Here is a 16,020-nt window from a genome sequence, read left to right as displayed (position 1 = left end):
CCTTAGATCCTTTAATTAAGAAGTACAATTCTAGTTTTGCTTACTTCGCACCATTACATCTTCTGCTATATTTTCTTATAGCTATACTATAATTTTTTGGCAACCTTGTTTTAAAATATATTCACTTCTTAGCAGTTATTTGGGCTAAATTCATACAATAATTACTTCCTTGGGATTTCACTTCAGTTTGTTGGAATTATAATTAACATTATTTCAAAATCTGGTATTCTTCATATATTCCACTTACTGATAAACATGGCCTGCTGCTTAATACTTAGTTGGGTTTGTAGGAAATGTTGCTGAATCTTTTCATGAGACTGAACAGTAACTTACTGATAGTTAAACATTATTATGTCTACATGGGAAGCTAGATTGATACATTGTTTTAGTTTATTCTGAGGTAAAATGCAAAATTAATGCCAAACCAGATCTTAGACTTCCAAAATATAGTACCTTCTTGATCTCGGTTTCTAGATTTAAAAAAAAAAAAATTGCTGAACATCATTAAAATAATGACTATTATATAACTTAATTTACTTCATATTGAAATTGGATAACACCTTTCTTAGCCTATGTGCTATCACATTTTGGAGGGAAATTTAATCTCTTTAGATACATATAACATGTGCAATGGACAAAACATCCATTGAACATGGAATAATGGACATATTTTAAGAGTTTCTACAACTATTTTTTCCTTAAGAGAAGTTAATAGGAGGGAAGGATACAGGAAAATTGTTTAAGTTCTTCCCTTACTATTAGCCCATTCAAACTGTATTCAGATTGCCTGTCCCAGATATTCCTCATGCTTTTTAGCTTTTGTTGAATTTTTTTTGTTGACTTAAGTGTACTTATTTTTCCATCTCTACAGATTCTACCTATCTTGGAGGACTCATGAATATTTTTTTTCCCATGACTTTACGGACTAATCTATGCCTTCCTTAAAATTATCTTTTATTTTCTTACAACTGACTTTTATCACATTTGATATTTTACTTCAATTTTTTTTCTTCGTGCATGTCTCTTTCCTTTACCTTCATTATATGATTTTTGCATCCTCTAGAGTTCTTTTTACCTAGACACTAAATGATTTATGATTTTGACTCAATTTTTACTTGTTGGATTAGTTATTTTCCTTTTAGAAATGATATATTAAATATAAGTGGGAAATTTAAGACAGGGAGTAGAAATTAAGTGCAAGGTAGAATGTTATGAAATTATTTTTTTACAGCGTTGCAGAGACAAAAGAGCACCTAAGAAATAATGCCCTCAGAAACATGAAAGCAATGATTTGACAAAAATAATGGATGTGGTATGTATATATTACATATCACATACCAATGGTGTGTGGTATGTATATATTACATACTGCATACCATTGGATGTGGCTTGTATGTTTTTTACTCACCAGCTCCTCACAGAACAAATATCTTATCTTTCTGGTGTGTTTTATTTGTGAAGTTATGAATGACTGATCAGTGAAATAAAATGTTTAGTAAGAAGTCTAAAATATTAGTTCCATGCAGCCAATTTCTACTTCAATTCAGGTGATAATATCATTATAATTACAGAAGTTATTATCTAATTTAAAGTTAGCCTTAAGAGTATCATTTGAAAACTCTGTATGATCAATTAACACTCATAGTCTTTGAGAAAAGAAAAACAAGAACTCCAGCAAAATGACTTATCTTACTATTTATTGGATTACCATCATCTCAGTGCTTATGATGTTTGACTTTTATTATTTTTAAAACATTTATTAAATGACAAATAATATTTGATTGTATGCTAGACCTTGTCAATAAGCTGAGTAGAAGTTTTCTTACAAAACATTGATAATTTCTTAGTTAGTCCTAACCTCAAATCCCATTGAGGAGGTGGTCAGAGCTGTATGAGCACACATAAAGTTTAGCATGTAATTTCAGAGGCTTCTTTGGCACAACATTAATCTCCCTCTTCCAAAGCCTACCGTAGAGTTCATGATCCTCAGGTTAAAAACCCCTGCTTAAGTTCTGCTTTAGCTCTCCAAGACTTAGCAGTAAACAGACTGTGGGTATTAACTCTTCTGGATCACACGCCTTGCTTTTAATAGAGCTATCTACCATCACTATAGTGTTTCTAGTTTTGTGTTTTTTTCTTGGGGGTGGGGAGTGGTACGAAATGCTTTATTTTCACCTCCTTTGAATTGTGATTATTTGGAGTTTATGGCGTCACCCTTGTAATGCTAAAATTTGACTGCTGCAACACATGTCATGCCAACAACTATGGCATGATTTTGTTTATGGTATAGTTCTTACTCTCTCTTTTCTGAGAAAATATAAAAGTGTCCAGCATTTCTTGAAAGAGGCGAGAAACTTTGAAACTGATTGCCACTGGTACAAACTAGTAAAAAGAAAGAAAGATGGCAGCTGAGAGTGGTAATTGTGTGTGACTCCAGCACCCCAGTGGAGGATGGTTTTATATTGCCAGGTTTAGGGTGCTGGGTATGATTAGAAAGAGGTTCTTAAAAAGCCTTTCATGTAGTGCTGTATTCCAGCCTGAATGGAAGTCATATCATTTAAGGAGTATTATGTAATTTTGAAATATATGTGTTATGGCCATGTTTTAAAAATTTTTTTAATTTTTATTTAACTATAGTTGATAGACAATATGGTGTTAGTTTTAGGTGTTTATTCAAACTGATAAATAGGCGATTTACTGATGAAATTCTTAGTGGTTGGCGTTTTGAACCTCTTCCTAGCTGTATATACAGAAGCTATAGGCAAAGAGAGATGATTTTTAAAACTGGTTTAAGTTTTAAAAGTGTATTGTTTCTTACTGTGGTATGCTTTAAAAGGTTAGGGACTAAATAAATCTAACTCAAAATCTGAGCTCTAAAATGTTTTCTTATATGTATGTGTTATATTAAAAGGACTTCTAAATTTTCTTGACTTTTTAAAAAATAATTGGTGCACAATACGGTTACCTGTCTCATTTGATTTGGCACCAAAACAGAATATGTAATGTGTTTATGTCTAGCTTGGCCTTTGTTTCCAAACGATTACTAGACTTTTGTCAGTTTAGTTAGATATAGCAGTATGTTGATGTACGTTATTTATGAGAAATATTTCACATCAGAATAATAGGAATATTTATGAGAAAATCAAATGCGGATCTTTTAAAATCACTGATTTTGCAAAACAGCAACAATAAAAATAAGACAACAAAACAACTTTACTTCATGCTGCATTCTTTCAGGGGGAGGGAAAAACTCTGGCAAACAAACACAAATGGTTTATTGTGTTCATTTATTTCTTTTGTCATGTTACAGCATTAAAGCTAGGTCCTGAATCATTCAAGTTTGATGGTGCAGTAGAGGCTGTGGCAGTTCGGCAGGCTGAAAAGTATTACATCCTACGTCCAGAAGTAATTGAAACCTATTGGTACCTGTGGCGATTCACTCACGATCCAAGATATAGGGAGTGGGGCTGGGAAGCAGCACTGGTAAATAAGCCCATATTTCATTTTATGTGCAAGAGTGTTCAGTTAAACCTCCTGTAGTGCCATGTATTCTCATCCATGTTACCTCATGTTCAGTAACTGTAGGGCTACTTTCATTTTTTTGATGGAAAAATTTAGTTTGTTTCTTAAGCAGTAGAAGTAAACCTTAAAATCCAGTTCAGTTTTCTATTAGAACTATTTTCCTTGTAGTAGTCACTCATTATTCTTACTGAATAACTAAAGGAGTCATTTAAATGGCAGGTTTTCACTATGATTATAAAATTTCTGTACTTGCCTATTAATGCTTACCCTCAGGGGGAAAAATAAAATCATTGTGAAATTGCCCAGATTCACAGCCTGGGTAGATTAACCCCCATTCACTTCAGCTTGTGTTCAGAGTAATTCCTTAGTGGCACCGTAAGAAGGACTAGTGAATTGTTAAAAATTTTCTACATTGAAAGACAAAGAAACCCCAACACACTCTCTCTTTCTCTCTCCATATATATATATATATATATATATACACACACACACACACACACACACACACACACATACACGTGTGTGTCTGTGTATTTGTAATGAGGACTTTTTAATGGTTAGTAAAGTAAGCAAATTGTTTACTCATAAAATGCTAGCCTTTCAGAGAATTCCATTATCATCATCAGTACCTGGGAGGAAGAGAAATCATTAGAGTTTTCATGAAAGTATAGCTTATCACTGGGAGTGAGGAGGTATTTTATTCTCTAAGACATACTAATTATGATAAATAGTACTAATTATGATGGATATTCATATTCAAATTGTTTAGCTTAAACTTGCAATCTAGATAGAATGAGGACATCCTAGGTGAGGTAAGTAGTGTTAGTAAATTGCTCAGACAAGAATGTGCAAGGTGTGTTTTAGGGCAGAATATAGACCAATTTATGTAAGAAGGTTTCACAGGGGCAACTCGAGAGAGAGAAGTTTGGAGCCATTATGTAGATGGCCTTACATGCCAGATCAAGGCATGAATACTTTACTCAGTGCTTCAGGAATAACACACACATGCTTAGTTTTCTCAGTTACTATATAAGTGTTTCTCATATGGCAGGTGGGGATTAAAAGTCCTTTGCCTGTCTAAAAAGCCCCTCAGATCTTCTTTTTCTTCACCATCTCCTACCCACTAAAGCTCCCTAACTTTAAGAATCCGTTATGGGACTACTAAAGGTTTTTGAAAGGGGAAGGAACTACTGAAGACTTTTTAGTGGGGAGTAACAAAACAAAAGGATCCGATTATAATCTGCAAATTGGTGGGGTTTGGAGACCACTGCGATAATCTAGGAATAATGTGATAAAGACGAACTAAGGTTAGGACACTTATGTGTCATTTGTCATTCAGACATAGATGGTCCTTACGGAGTTTAACAATAAGAATATTAATATGGAAACAAGGCAGTTATGAATACAGAGCAGGAACAGATGAAGCATTTACTGATGCTGCTTTTCTCTGACTACCTGGGTCCAAAATTGGAAACACAGCTGCTAGTGAAACTCCCTGTGCAGGAGGGTCCTGCTGCAGTTAAGAGATAGACAAAATGTTGCAACAGTGGTTTGGGAATAGGACACACATAGATACACACACACACACTTCTGTTGTGTAGCAATGGCTTTTACTAACGCTTACATATATCAAGCAATATTTTATATAGGGGAAATAGGTAAAGTAATCCTGCAATGAATATGACTTGAATGTCCACTAATATTTAATGCTTCTTATTTAGAGGAATATGGGAGATGTATCTGAATCATGTGGGGCAGGGAGGTGAGGGATGGTGGCAGAAATGCATCTTTTCACTGAGAAACACTAAAGGATAATTTATCCTTTTCCTAAGGTTCTCTTTTTTCCTGTGCGCCTTCTTAAAGGTTTGACAAGCTCAAACTTTAACCCATATCTGTCCATATTTGAATTATAGAGTTAAAATTTTGCTTCTGTAGCCTATATGGACACACACAAACTCTGAAGAACAAGAACTGAAATAATTATACTTAAAATTCAAGTTTCAAAAGTATGACATGATGAGAAGGGGGTGCAGTGTGGAGACAGAAGAGAAGAACTCACATCTTAAATAGAATTTTCCTTCTTGCCCACCACTGGCTCCCATGTTGGGTTTAAAGAAAGAAAATGGAAGACAAGCTGGGATAGAATAGTGGTATCTTATGTCTTCTGTAGCTTTAACTATTCCAATTTACATCTTCAAATTTCCAAACTTGAATATGTTATGCATGAAAATGTGCCTTTGAGAAATGTCTCTAAATGGCTTAAAGATTAGTCATGCCTCCCTGATACTTTCACAGTATCCTTAAACTGGTCTGATGTTCTACAGTGGTAAAGATGCATGATCATTGTGAAGAATATGTGTTTAAAAACGTATTCGTGTAAATTGATACAGGCAGTGTGGAGAACAGTGTGGCGGTATCTTAGAAAACTAAAACTAGAACTACCATATGACCCAGCAACCCCACTACTGAGCATATACCCTGAGAAAACCATAATTCAAAAAGAGTCATGTACCACAGTGTTCATTGCAGCACTGTTTACAGTAGCCAGGACATGGAAGCAACCTAAGTGTCCATTGACAGATGAATGGATAAAGAAGATGTGGCACATATATACAATGGAACATTACTCAGCCATAAAAAGAAACGAAATTAAGTTATTTGTAGTAAGGTGGATGGACCTAGAGTCTGTCACACAGAGTGAAGTAAGTCAGAAAGAGAAAAACAAATACTGTATGCTAACACATATATATGGAATCTAAAAAAAAAAAAAAAACAGTTTCTGAAGAACCTAAGGGCAGGACAGGAATAAAGACACAGACATAGAGAATGGACTTGAGGACACGGGGAGGGGGATGGGTAATCTGGGACGAAGTGAGAGAGTGTCATGGACATATATACACTACCAAATGTAAAATAGGTAGCGAGTGGGAAGCAGCCACGTAGCACAGGGAGATCAGCTCAGTGCTTTGTGACCACCTAGAGAGGTGGGATAGGGAGGGTGGAGGGAGACGCAAGAGGGAGGGGATATGGGGATATATGTATATGTATAGCTGGTTCACTTTGTTATACAGCAGAAACTAACACAGCATTATAAAGCAATTATACTCCAATAAAGGTGTAAAAAAAAAAGTGTTTAAAATACTTAGAGAAAAGTACCAAACCTTTGGTAAGGAGACTTTAAAAACCAAGCTGTAATCAAAATGGAACTATATAAAAATAAACAATTTGATTAAATAAACACTTTTAGTGTTAATTAGCTTTTCATTAGAGAGGAGGAAGACCAAACAAGTAAAATCTTATTCTGAAACTGTCAAATTCTCATAGAGATCTCTGTAAACTTTTGACTGTGGTTCCTTAACTTGTCCTTCCAAGTTTGAAACTGTATGGAATTGACCCTTTTGTCTCATCTCTTTCACAGGCTATTGAAAAGTATTGCCGAGTCAATGGTGGATTTTCTGGTGTGAAGGATGTATACTCCTCTACTCCTACACATGATGATGTACAGCAGAGCTTCTTTCTTGCTGAAACATTAAAGTAAGTCGATGCCTTAAAATTTTTTTTTTAATTGTAGGCGGGTTTTGCTCTGTGGGCACTACCTGATGAATTATGACTGTGATGTTACACTAAATTTTATTACAAAAATCTTTTTATGTAATTGAGTCTTCAGTTTTTAGCTACATCTCATGAAGGCATTTTGTCAAATAAGAGTACCTTTATTTTGTATTTAGCTCTTTACTATGCATTAGAATCACCTAGAAGACTTCTTAAAATACAAATTACCAGGCCATGCCCAGTTTCTGATTCAGTAGGTCTAGGGTGGACCCTAAGAATTTACATTTCCGACAAACTCCCAGGTGATACGGATGATGCTGGTCCTGGAATCACACCTCAACTCCCTGTTCTAGCTAATGAAATCTGTTAGGAACAATCATGGAGTTTTGATGGTTACTAGAGGGTGTATGACCATAGCCACTCATCCTCCCAGTGAGGTTTCCTGTAAAGATATCTGAATAAAGGGAATAATTGAAAAGAAAAAAGACAGCTTTATTATTTGGGCTTATACTCAAAATCCCAGGCAGAATTTTATAAACTTTCCTGGAAGAAGGTGGAGACCTTAAATACGTCTACTTCCCAAAAACCCTGCAAAGTAAGGTCCTTAATACCTTCTTTTAAATTTCACATTTCTATTTCCAGTCAGTCTCTACCTGAATATCTCATAAACTGTCACTACATTTGTTCCAAAAAATGTTATTTCCAGACATTGTTCAGGTTATTTGAGGATATATCAGTAGGCAAAAGGGAAAAAAATTCTCAGTCTCTTGGACTTTACATTCTAGTATACTTCTAGCTTACACTCTGGTGTATTATGGTTTAAATGTACATGTCTCAAACTACGTTTCTTATCCTAAATGGCAATCTTACTCCAATTTTTCTTTTATTATCCCTGATATTTTTATTTTCCTATCTTCTCAGCTTGTACGTTGTGGTTATTTCTTTTTTTCTCATTCTAATATATCACTTTCTTGTTATATCGTTTCTTTATTTTGCCCCCTCTTTTCCGTATCTGTAGTTGACCCTAGACCAAACCCTTATTTTGCTGAGATGGTTTAGTCAGTTCCTTACCTCCAGTCATTTCTTGTATTTGTTTATCCTGTGTGATTAGGCTTGAGACTGTACGAGATAGTTGAAAGAGCCCTGGACTGGAAGATGAAACCGCAGGAGCTTTAGTTATATACTTGCTACAACCTAGCTGAATGAACATGTCAAAATAAAACTTCCTTGCTTTCAGTTTTCATAGTTGTCAACTGTGGAATTTGACGCAAATTATGTAAGATCTCTTTTTAAAATTTTTTTTACTGTTTTTTTAAGCCCAGAAAAATCGTTAAGAATAGTACAATGATTGTATCTTTCACCTAGATTTACCTTTTGTTAATTTTTGCTGCATTCCCGTACCCCCATGTATATGTATACATAGACACAGTTCTACTTGTTTGCTTATTTATTTATTTGCTTTATAATTTGAGAGTTACCAGCATTCTGTTATTTACCCAGGAGTTTTCAGGAAAAGGGCGTAATCTTACACAATCACAATAGTTATCACGTTTGTGAAACTTACCATTCATACAGTACTGCTGCTTAGTATGTAGTCCATTTTCAAGTTTCTCAATTGTTCTAATAATATACTTTATAACTTTTTTTTTAACCCCAACCCAGGGTCCAATAAAGGATCAATTGTTGCATTTGCTTGTCATGTTTCTTTAGTCTACTTTAACCTAGAACAAAGTTTCCTTATTCTTCTTTTGTCTTTTATGACATTGACATTAAGTATTCAGACTAGTTGTTCTGAAGAATGTCCCTCAATTTAGATATCTGTGATTGTTTCCTTATGATCAGATTTAGGTTAAACATTTTTGGCATGAATATTATATAGATGATGTGGCCTCATTTCATCTCATAAAGAGGCACATGATAACAGCTTAACTCATTGATGATTTTAAATTTGATCATAAGGTTAGATTTGATTATAAGGTCATGTAAAGAATCTTTTTTCTTTTTGTAATAAGTGATCTGTGGAGTGATAACTTTGAGACTGTGTGAATATCCTTTTTCCAACAGTCTTTCTCACTCAGTGTTATTAGCATCTTTCCTGAGCATCTTGCCTGAATTGAATGTTACTACAGTAGTGGTAAAATGCTGATTTTGAGGCCTCCTGTAGTCTTAGAAATTACTTGATTTTCAACATTCATATACCATTTTCTTCATGTCACTCTTCTGCTCAAAAGCTCCAATGGCTCATTCATCTCTAGCTTCATTTCTCACTTCTTTTCTTTATATATTCTATCCTTAAACCAAGTTAATCTGTTTATATATCTATCTATCTATAATTGGTTCTTTTGAATTTCATTGTCTATTTCATATTTCTTTGGCTCTGGCAGGAATGTCTTTATTCTTTCTCTCGGTTAATGCCCCTCTCTAAATAAAGTTCAGATCTTACCTCTTGCAGGTTGGCTTTCATAATTAGTTCTCAAATGCCTCCTCAGTACACACCTTGAGCCCTTTAGCACATAGGGTAGGGCTGCAAATATACATGTGCCATGCTGCTTTTCCCCTTGCAGTATATGGAATATCACCAGTTGACCTTGGTACTTTTCCCTGCCAAGTTCAAGTTCAGGAAGAATCCTTCTCAACCCAGTACTCTAGGTAACCAGTTATATATGTATACACACACACACAAATACATTTGGATCAATAAAAGTAGAAAAAGTCAAAGGAGGAATCATACGGGTATTTATAACAAAACCTAGGCTAAGAAAATTATCACAGTTGAGCACTACATTCATTTCACCTCAGCTCAATTGTTGCATCTTTATTTGAAGGTCTGATAAATTGAGAAGAGTGTGCATGTTGAGGATACATTTCAGTCAGTTTTTCTTGAGTTCATATATGTCAGGTATTAAATGGCTAAGAAAAATCACAGGTTAGTTGGAAACATAGTCTTCTTAATGAATTTATTATTAAAAGAAAAGAGAAATACATAAAATTAAGACCAAGTTTACCACCATGCTGTGTCTGCTTTCACTGGTATCAGAATCTCCAGGGCAGAAGTTGTTTTGCGTGTGTACACCTGTCTGTGTATCTTGCTTGTGTGCTTTTTCCCCCCTTCTTATCTTAAAATTCAAAATTTGAATATAATGGCAAAATTCTGGAAAACTCTATAAGAGTATGTCAAGACTTTTATTTTTTTTTTTTTTTTTTTTTTTTTTTACTTTTTTTTAAAAATGTGCACAAAATTTATTACTTTTTAACCAAAAATGTGTGTTTTTTTTTTTTTTTAATTTTTTAATTAGTTTCTGCTTTATAACAAAGTGAATCAGTCATACATATACATCTGTTCCCACATCCCTTCCCTCATGCATCTCCCTCCCTCCCACCCTCCCCATCCCACCCCTCCAGGCGGTCACAAAGCACCGAGCTGATCTCCCTGTGCTCTGCGGCTGCTTCCCACTATCTATCTACCTTACGTTTGGTAGTGTATATATGTCCATGCCTCTCTCTCGCTTTGTCACAGCTTACCCTTCCCCCTCCCCATATCCTCAAGTCCATTCTCAAGTAGGTCTGTGTCTTTATTCCCGTTTTACCCCTAGGTCCTTCATGACTTTTTTTTTTTTTTTAAATTCCGTATATATGTGTTAGCATACGGTATTTGTCTTTCTCCTTCTGACTAACTTCACTCTGTATGACAGACTCTAGGTCCATCCACCTCATTACAAATAGCTCAGTTTCGTTTCTTTTTATGGCTGAGTAATATTCCATTGTATATATGTGCCACATCTTCTTTATCCATTCATCCGATGATGGACACTTAGGTTGTTTCCAGCTCCGGGCTATTGTGAATAGAGCTGCAATGAACATTTTGGTACATGTCTCTTTTGGAATTATGGTTTTCTCAGGGTATATGCCTAGTAGTGGGATTGCTGGGTCATATGGTAGTTCCACCTCTAGTCCTTTAAGGAACCTCCATACTGTTCTCCATAGTGGCTGTACCAATTCACATTCCCACCAGCAGTGCAAGAGTGTTCCCTTTTTTCCACACCCTCTCCAGCATTTATTGTTTCTAGATTTCTTGATGATGGCCATTCTGACTGGTGTGAGATGATATCTCATTGTAGTTTTGATTTGCATTTCTCTAATGATTAATGATGTTGAGCATTCTTTCATGTGTTTGTTGGCAGTCTGTATATCTTCTTTGGAGAAATGCCTATTTAAGTCTTCTGCCCATTTTTGGATTGGGTTGTTTGTTTTTTTGCTATTGAGCTGCATGAGCTGTTTATAAATTTTGGAGATTAATCCTTTGTCAGTTGCTTCATTTGCAAATATTTTCTCCCATTCTGAGGGTTGTCTTTTGGTCTTGTTTATGGTTTCCTTTGCTGTGCAAAAGCTTTGAAGTTTCATTAGGTCCCATTTGTTTATCTTTGTTTTTATTTCCATTTCTCTAGGAGGTGGGTCCAAAAGGATCTTGCTGTGATTTATGTCATAGAGTGTTCTACCTATGTTTTCCTCTAAGAGTTTGATAGTTTCTGGCCTTACATTTAAGTCTTTAATCCATTTTGAGCTTATTTTTGTGTATGGTGTTAGGGAATGATCTAATCTCAAACTTTTACATGTCCCTGTCCAGTTTTCCCAGCACCACTTATTGAAGAGGCTGTCCTTTCTCCACTGTACATTCCTGCCTCCTTTATCAAAGATAAGTTGGCCATATGTGCGTGGGTTTATCTCTGAGCTTTCTATTCTGATCCACTGATCTATCTTTCTGTTTTTATGCCAGTACCACACTGTCTTGATTACTGTAGCTTTGTAGTATAGTCTGAAGTCAGGGAGCCTGATTCCTCCAGCTCCGTTTTTCGTTCTCAAGATTGCTTTGGCTATTCGGGGTCTTTTGTTTTTCCAAACAAATTTTGAAATTTTTTGTTCTAGTTCTGTGAAAAATGCCAGTGGTAGTTTGATAGGGATTGCATTGAATCTGTAGATTGCTTTGGGTAGTAGAGTCATTTTCACAATATTGATTCTTCCAATCCAGGAGCATGGTATATCTCTCCATCTATTTGTATCATCTTTAATTTCTTTCATCAGTGTCTTATAATTTTCTGCATACAGGTCTTTTGTCTCCTTAGGTAGGTTTATTCCTAGATATTTTATTCTTTTTGTTGCAATGGTAAATGGGAGTGTTTTCTTGATTTCATTTTCAGATTTTTCATCATTAGTGTACAGGAATGCCAGAGATTTCTGTACATTAATTTTGTATCCTGCTACTTTACCAAATTCATTGATTAGTTCTAGTAGTTTTTCGGTAGCATCTTTAGGATTCTCTATGTATAGTATCATGTCATCTGCAAACAGTGACAGCTTTACTTCTTCTTTTCCAATTTGGATTCCTTTTATTTCCTTTTCTTCTCTGATTGCTGTGGCTAAAACTTCCAAAACTATGTTGAATAAGAGTGGTGAGAGTGGGCAGCCTTGTCTTGTTCCTGATCTTAGTGGAAATGATTTCAGTTTTTCACCATTGAGAACAATGTTGGCTGTGGGTTTGTCATATATGGCCTTTATGATGTTGAGGAAAGTTCCCTCTATGCCTACTTTCTGCAGGGTTTTTATCATAAATGGGTGTTGAATTTTGTCGAAAGCTTTCTCTGCATCTATTGAGATGATCATATGGTTTTTCTCCTTCAACTTGTTAATATGGTGTATCACATTGATTGATTTGCGTATATTGAAGAATCCTTGCATTCCTGGAATAAACCCCACTTGATCATGGTGTATGATCCTTTTAATGTGCTGTTGGATTCTGTTTGCTAGTATTTTGTTGAGGATTTTTGCATCTATGTTCATCAGTGATATTGGCCTGTAGTTTTCTTTCTTTGTGACATCCTTGCCTGGTTTTGGTATCAAGGTGATGGTGGCCTCGTAGAATGAGTTTGGGAGTGTTCCTTCCTCTGATATTGTTTGGAAGAGTTTGAGAAGGATGGGTGTTAGCTCTTCTCTAAATGTTTGATAGAATTCGCCTGTGAAGCCATCTGGTCCTGGGCTTTTGTTTGATGGAAGATTTTTAATCACAGTTTCAATTTCAGTGCTTGTGATTGGTCTATTCATATTTTCTATTTCTTCCTGAGTCAGTCTTGGCAGGTTGTGCATTTCTAAGAATTTGTCCATCTCTTCCAGGTTGTCCATTTTATGGGCATAGAGTTGCTTGTAGTAATCTCTCATGATCTTTTGTATTTCTGCAGTGTCAGTTGTTACTTCTCCTTTTTCATTTCTAATTCTATTGATTTGAGTCTTCTCCCTTCTTTTCTTGATGAGTCTGGCTAATGGTTTATCAATTTTGTTTATCTTCTCAAAGAACCAGCTTTTAGTTTTATTGATCTTTGCTATCGTTTCCTTCATTTCTTTTTCATTTATTTCTGATCTGATTTTTATGATTTCTTTCCTTCTGCTAACTTTGGGGTGTTTTTGTTCTTCTTTCTCTAATTGCTTTAGGTGCAAGGTTAGGTTGTTTATTCGAGATATTTCCTGTTTCTTAAGGTGGGATTGTATTGCTATAAACTTCCCTCTTAGAACTGCTTTTGCTGCATCCCATAGGTTTTGGGTCGTCGTGTCTCCATTGTCATTTGTTTCTAGGTATTTTTTAATTTCCTCTTTGATTTCTTCAGTGATCACTTCGTTATTAAGTAGTGTATTGTTTAGCCTCCATGTGTTTGTATTTTTTACAGCTCTTTTCCTGTAATTGATATCTAGTCTCATAGCATTGTGGTCAGAAAAGACACTTGATAGAATTTCAATTTTTTTAAATTTACCAAGGCTTGATTTGTGACCCAAGATATGATCTATCCTGGAGAATGTTCCATGAGCACTTGAGAAAAATGTGTATTCTGTTGTTTTTGGATGGAATGTCCTATAAATATCAACTAAGTCCATCTTGTTTAATGTATCATTTAAAGCTTGTGTTTCCTTATTTATTTTCATTTTGGAAGATCTGTCCATTGGTGAAAGTGGGGTGTTAAAGTCCCCTACTATGATTGTGTTACTGTCGATTTCTCCTTTTATGGCTGTTAGTATTTGCCTTATGTATTGAGGTGCTCCTATGTTTGGTGCATAAATATTTACAATTGTTATATCTTCTTCTTGGATCGATCCCTTGATCATTATGTAGTGTCCTTCTTTGTCTCTTCTAGTAGTCTTTATTTTAAAGTCTATTTTGTCTGATATGAGAATTGCTACTCCAGCTTTCTTTTGGTTTCCATTTGCATGGAATATCTTTTTCCATCCCCTTACTTTCAATCTGTATGTGTCTCTAGGTCTGAAGTGGGTCTCTTGTAGACAGCATATATATGGGTCTTGTTTTTGTATCCATTCAGCCAATCTGTGTCTTTTGGTGGGAGCATTTAGTCCATTTACATTTAAGGTAATTATCGATATGTATGTTCCTATTCCCATTTTCTTAATTGTTTTGGGTTCGTTATTGTAGGTATATTCCTTCTGTTGTGTTTCTTGCCTAGAGAAGTTCCTTTAGCATTTGTTGTAAAGCTGGTTTGGTGGTGCTGAACTCTCTCAGCTTTTGCTTGTCTGTAAACGTTTTAATTTCTCCATCAAATCTGAATGAGATCCTTGCTGGGTAGAGTAATCTTGGTTGCAGGTTTTTCTCCTTCATCACTTTAATTATGTCCTGCCACTCCCTTCTGGCTTGTAGAGTTTCTGCTGATAGATCAGCTGTTATCCTGATGGGGATTCCCTTGTGTGTTATTTGTTGTTTTTGCCTTGCTGCTTTTAATATGATTTCTTTGTGTTTAATTTTTGACAGTTTGATTAATATGTGTCTTGGCGTATTTCTCCTTGGATTTATTCTGTATGGGACTCTCTGTGCTTCCTGGACTTGATTAACTATTTCCTTTCCCATATTAGGGAAGTTTTCAACTATAATCTCTTCAAATATTTTCTCAGTCCCTTTCTTTTTCTCTTCTTCTTCTGGAACCCCTATAATTCGAATGTTGGTGCGTTTAATGTTGTCCCAGAGGTCTCTGAGACTGTCCTCTGTTCTTTTCATTCTTTTTTCTTTATTTTGCTCTGCAGCAGTTATTTCCACTATTTTATCTTCCACCTCACTTATCCGTTCTTCTGCCTCAGTTATTCTGCTATTGATCCCATCTAGAGTATTTTTTATTTCATTTATTGTGTTTTTAATCGATGCTTGATTCATCTTTAGTTCTTCTAGGTCCTTGTTAACTGTTTCTTGCATTTTGTCTATTCTATTTCCAAGATTTTGGATCTGGGAAATAGAATCTTGGATCATCTTTACCATCATTATTCTGAATTCTTTTTCAGGTAGACTGCCTATTACGTCTTCATTTGTTAGGTCTGGTGGGTTTTTATCTTGTTCCTTCTCCTGCTGTGTGTTTTTCTGTCTTCTCATTTTGCTTATGTTACTGTGTTTGGGGTCTCCTTTTTGCAGGCTGCAGGTTCGTAGTTCCCGTTGTTTTTGGTGTCTGTCCCCAGTGGCTAAGGTTGGTTTAGTGGGTTGTGTAGGCTTCCTGGTGGAAGGTACTAGTGCCTGTGTTCTGGTGAATGAGGCTGGATCTTGTCTTTCTGGTGGGCAGGTCCACGTCTGGTGGTGTGTTTTGGGGTGTCTGCGGACTTTTTATGATTTTAGGCCACCTCTCTGCTAATGGGTGGCGTTGTGTTTCTGTCTTGCTAGTTGTTTGGCATAGGGTGTCCAGCACTGTAGCTTGCTGGTCGTTGAGTGAAGCTGGGTGCTGGTGTTGAGATGGAGATCTCTGGAAGATTTTCGCCGTTTGATATTATGTGGAGCTGGGAGGTCTCTTGTGGACCAGTGTCCTGAAGTTGGCTCTCCCACCTCAGAGGCACAGCACTGACTCCTGGCTCCTCAATTTCGGATGATTTGTTGTCTATTCATGTATTCCACAGATGCAGGGTACATCAAGTTGATTG

General features: G+C 35.7%; 1 protein-coding gene across 4 annotated transcripts in view; it reads left to right on the top strand.

Annotated features, from left to right (window-relative positions):
• The window catches only part of MAN1A2 (mannosidase alpha class 1A member 2), a 150,456-nt gene that overhangs the window by 105,799 nt on the left and 28,637 nt on the right, over nucleotides 1-16,020 (top strand). For 3 of the 4 annotated variants that reach the window (XM_081226513.1, XM_081226512.1, XM_081226514.1), the window contains exons 11-12: nucleotides 3,311-3,483; nucleotides 6,941-7,056. In XM_081226513.1, the coding sequence (XP_081082639.1) occupies nucleotides 3,311-3,483; nucleotides 6,941-7,056 (289 nt within the window). Of the gene's footprint in view, nucleotides 1-3,310; nucleotides 3,484-6,940; nucleotides 7,057-8,185; nucleotides 8,286-16,020 lie in introns of those variants that run through there. The other variant, XM_081226515.1, reaches the window with a different exon arrangement.

This window comes from Mesoplodon bidens, assembly GCF_964165515.1.
Source record: "Mesoplodon bidens genome assembly, chromosome: 2".
Lineage (NCBI taxonomy): Eukaryota > Metazoa > Chordata > Mammalia > Artiodactyla > Ziphiidae > Mesoplodon > Mesoplodon bidens.
The sequence above is the reverse complement of the archived record's forward strand: the minus strand, read 5'-3'. Positions and strand labels throughout refer to the sequence as shown.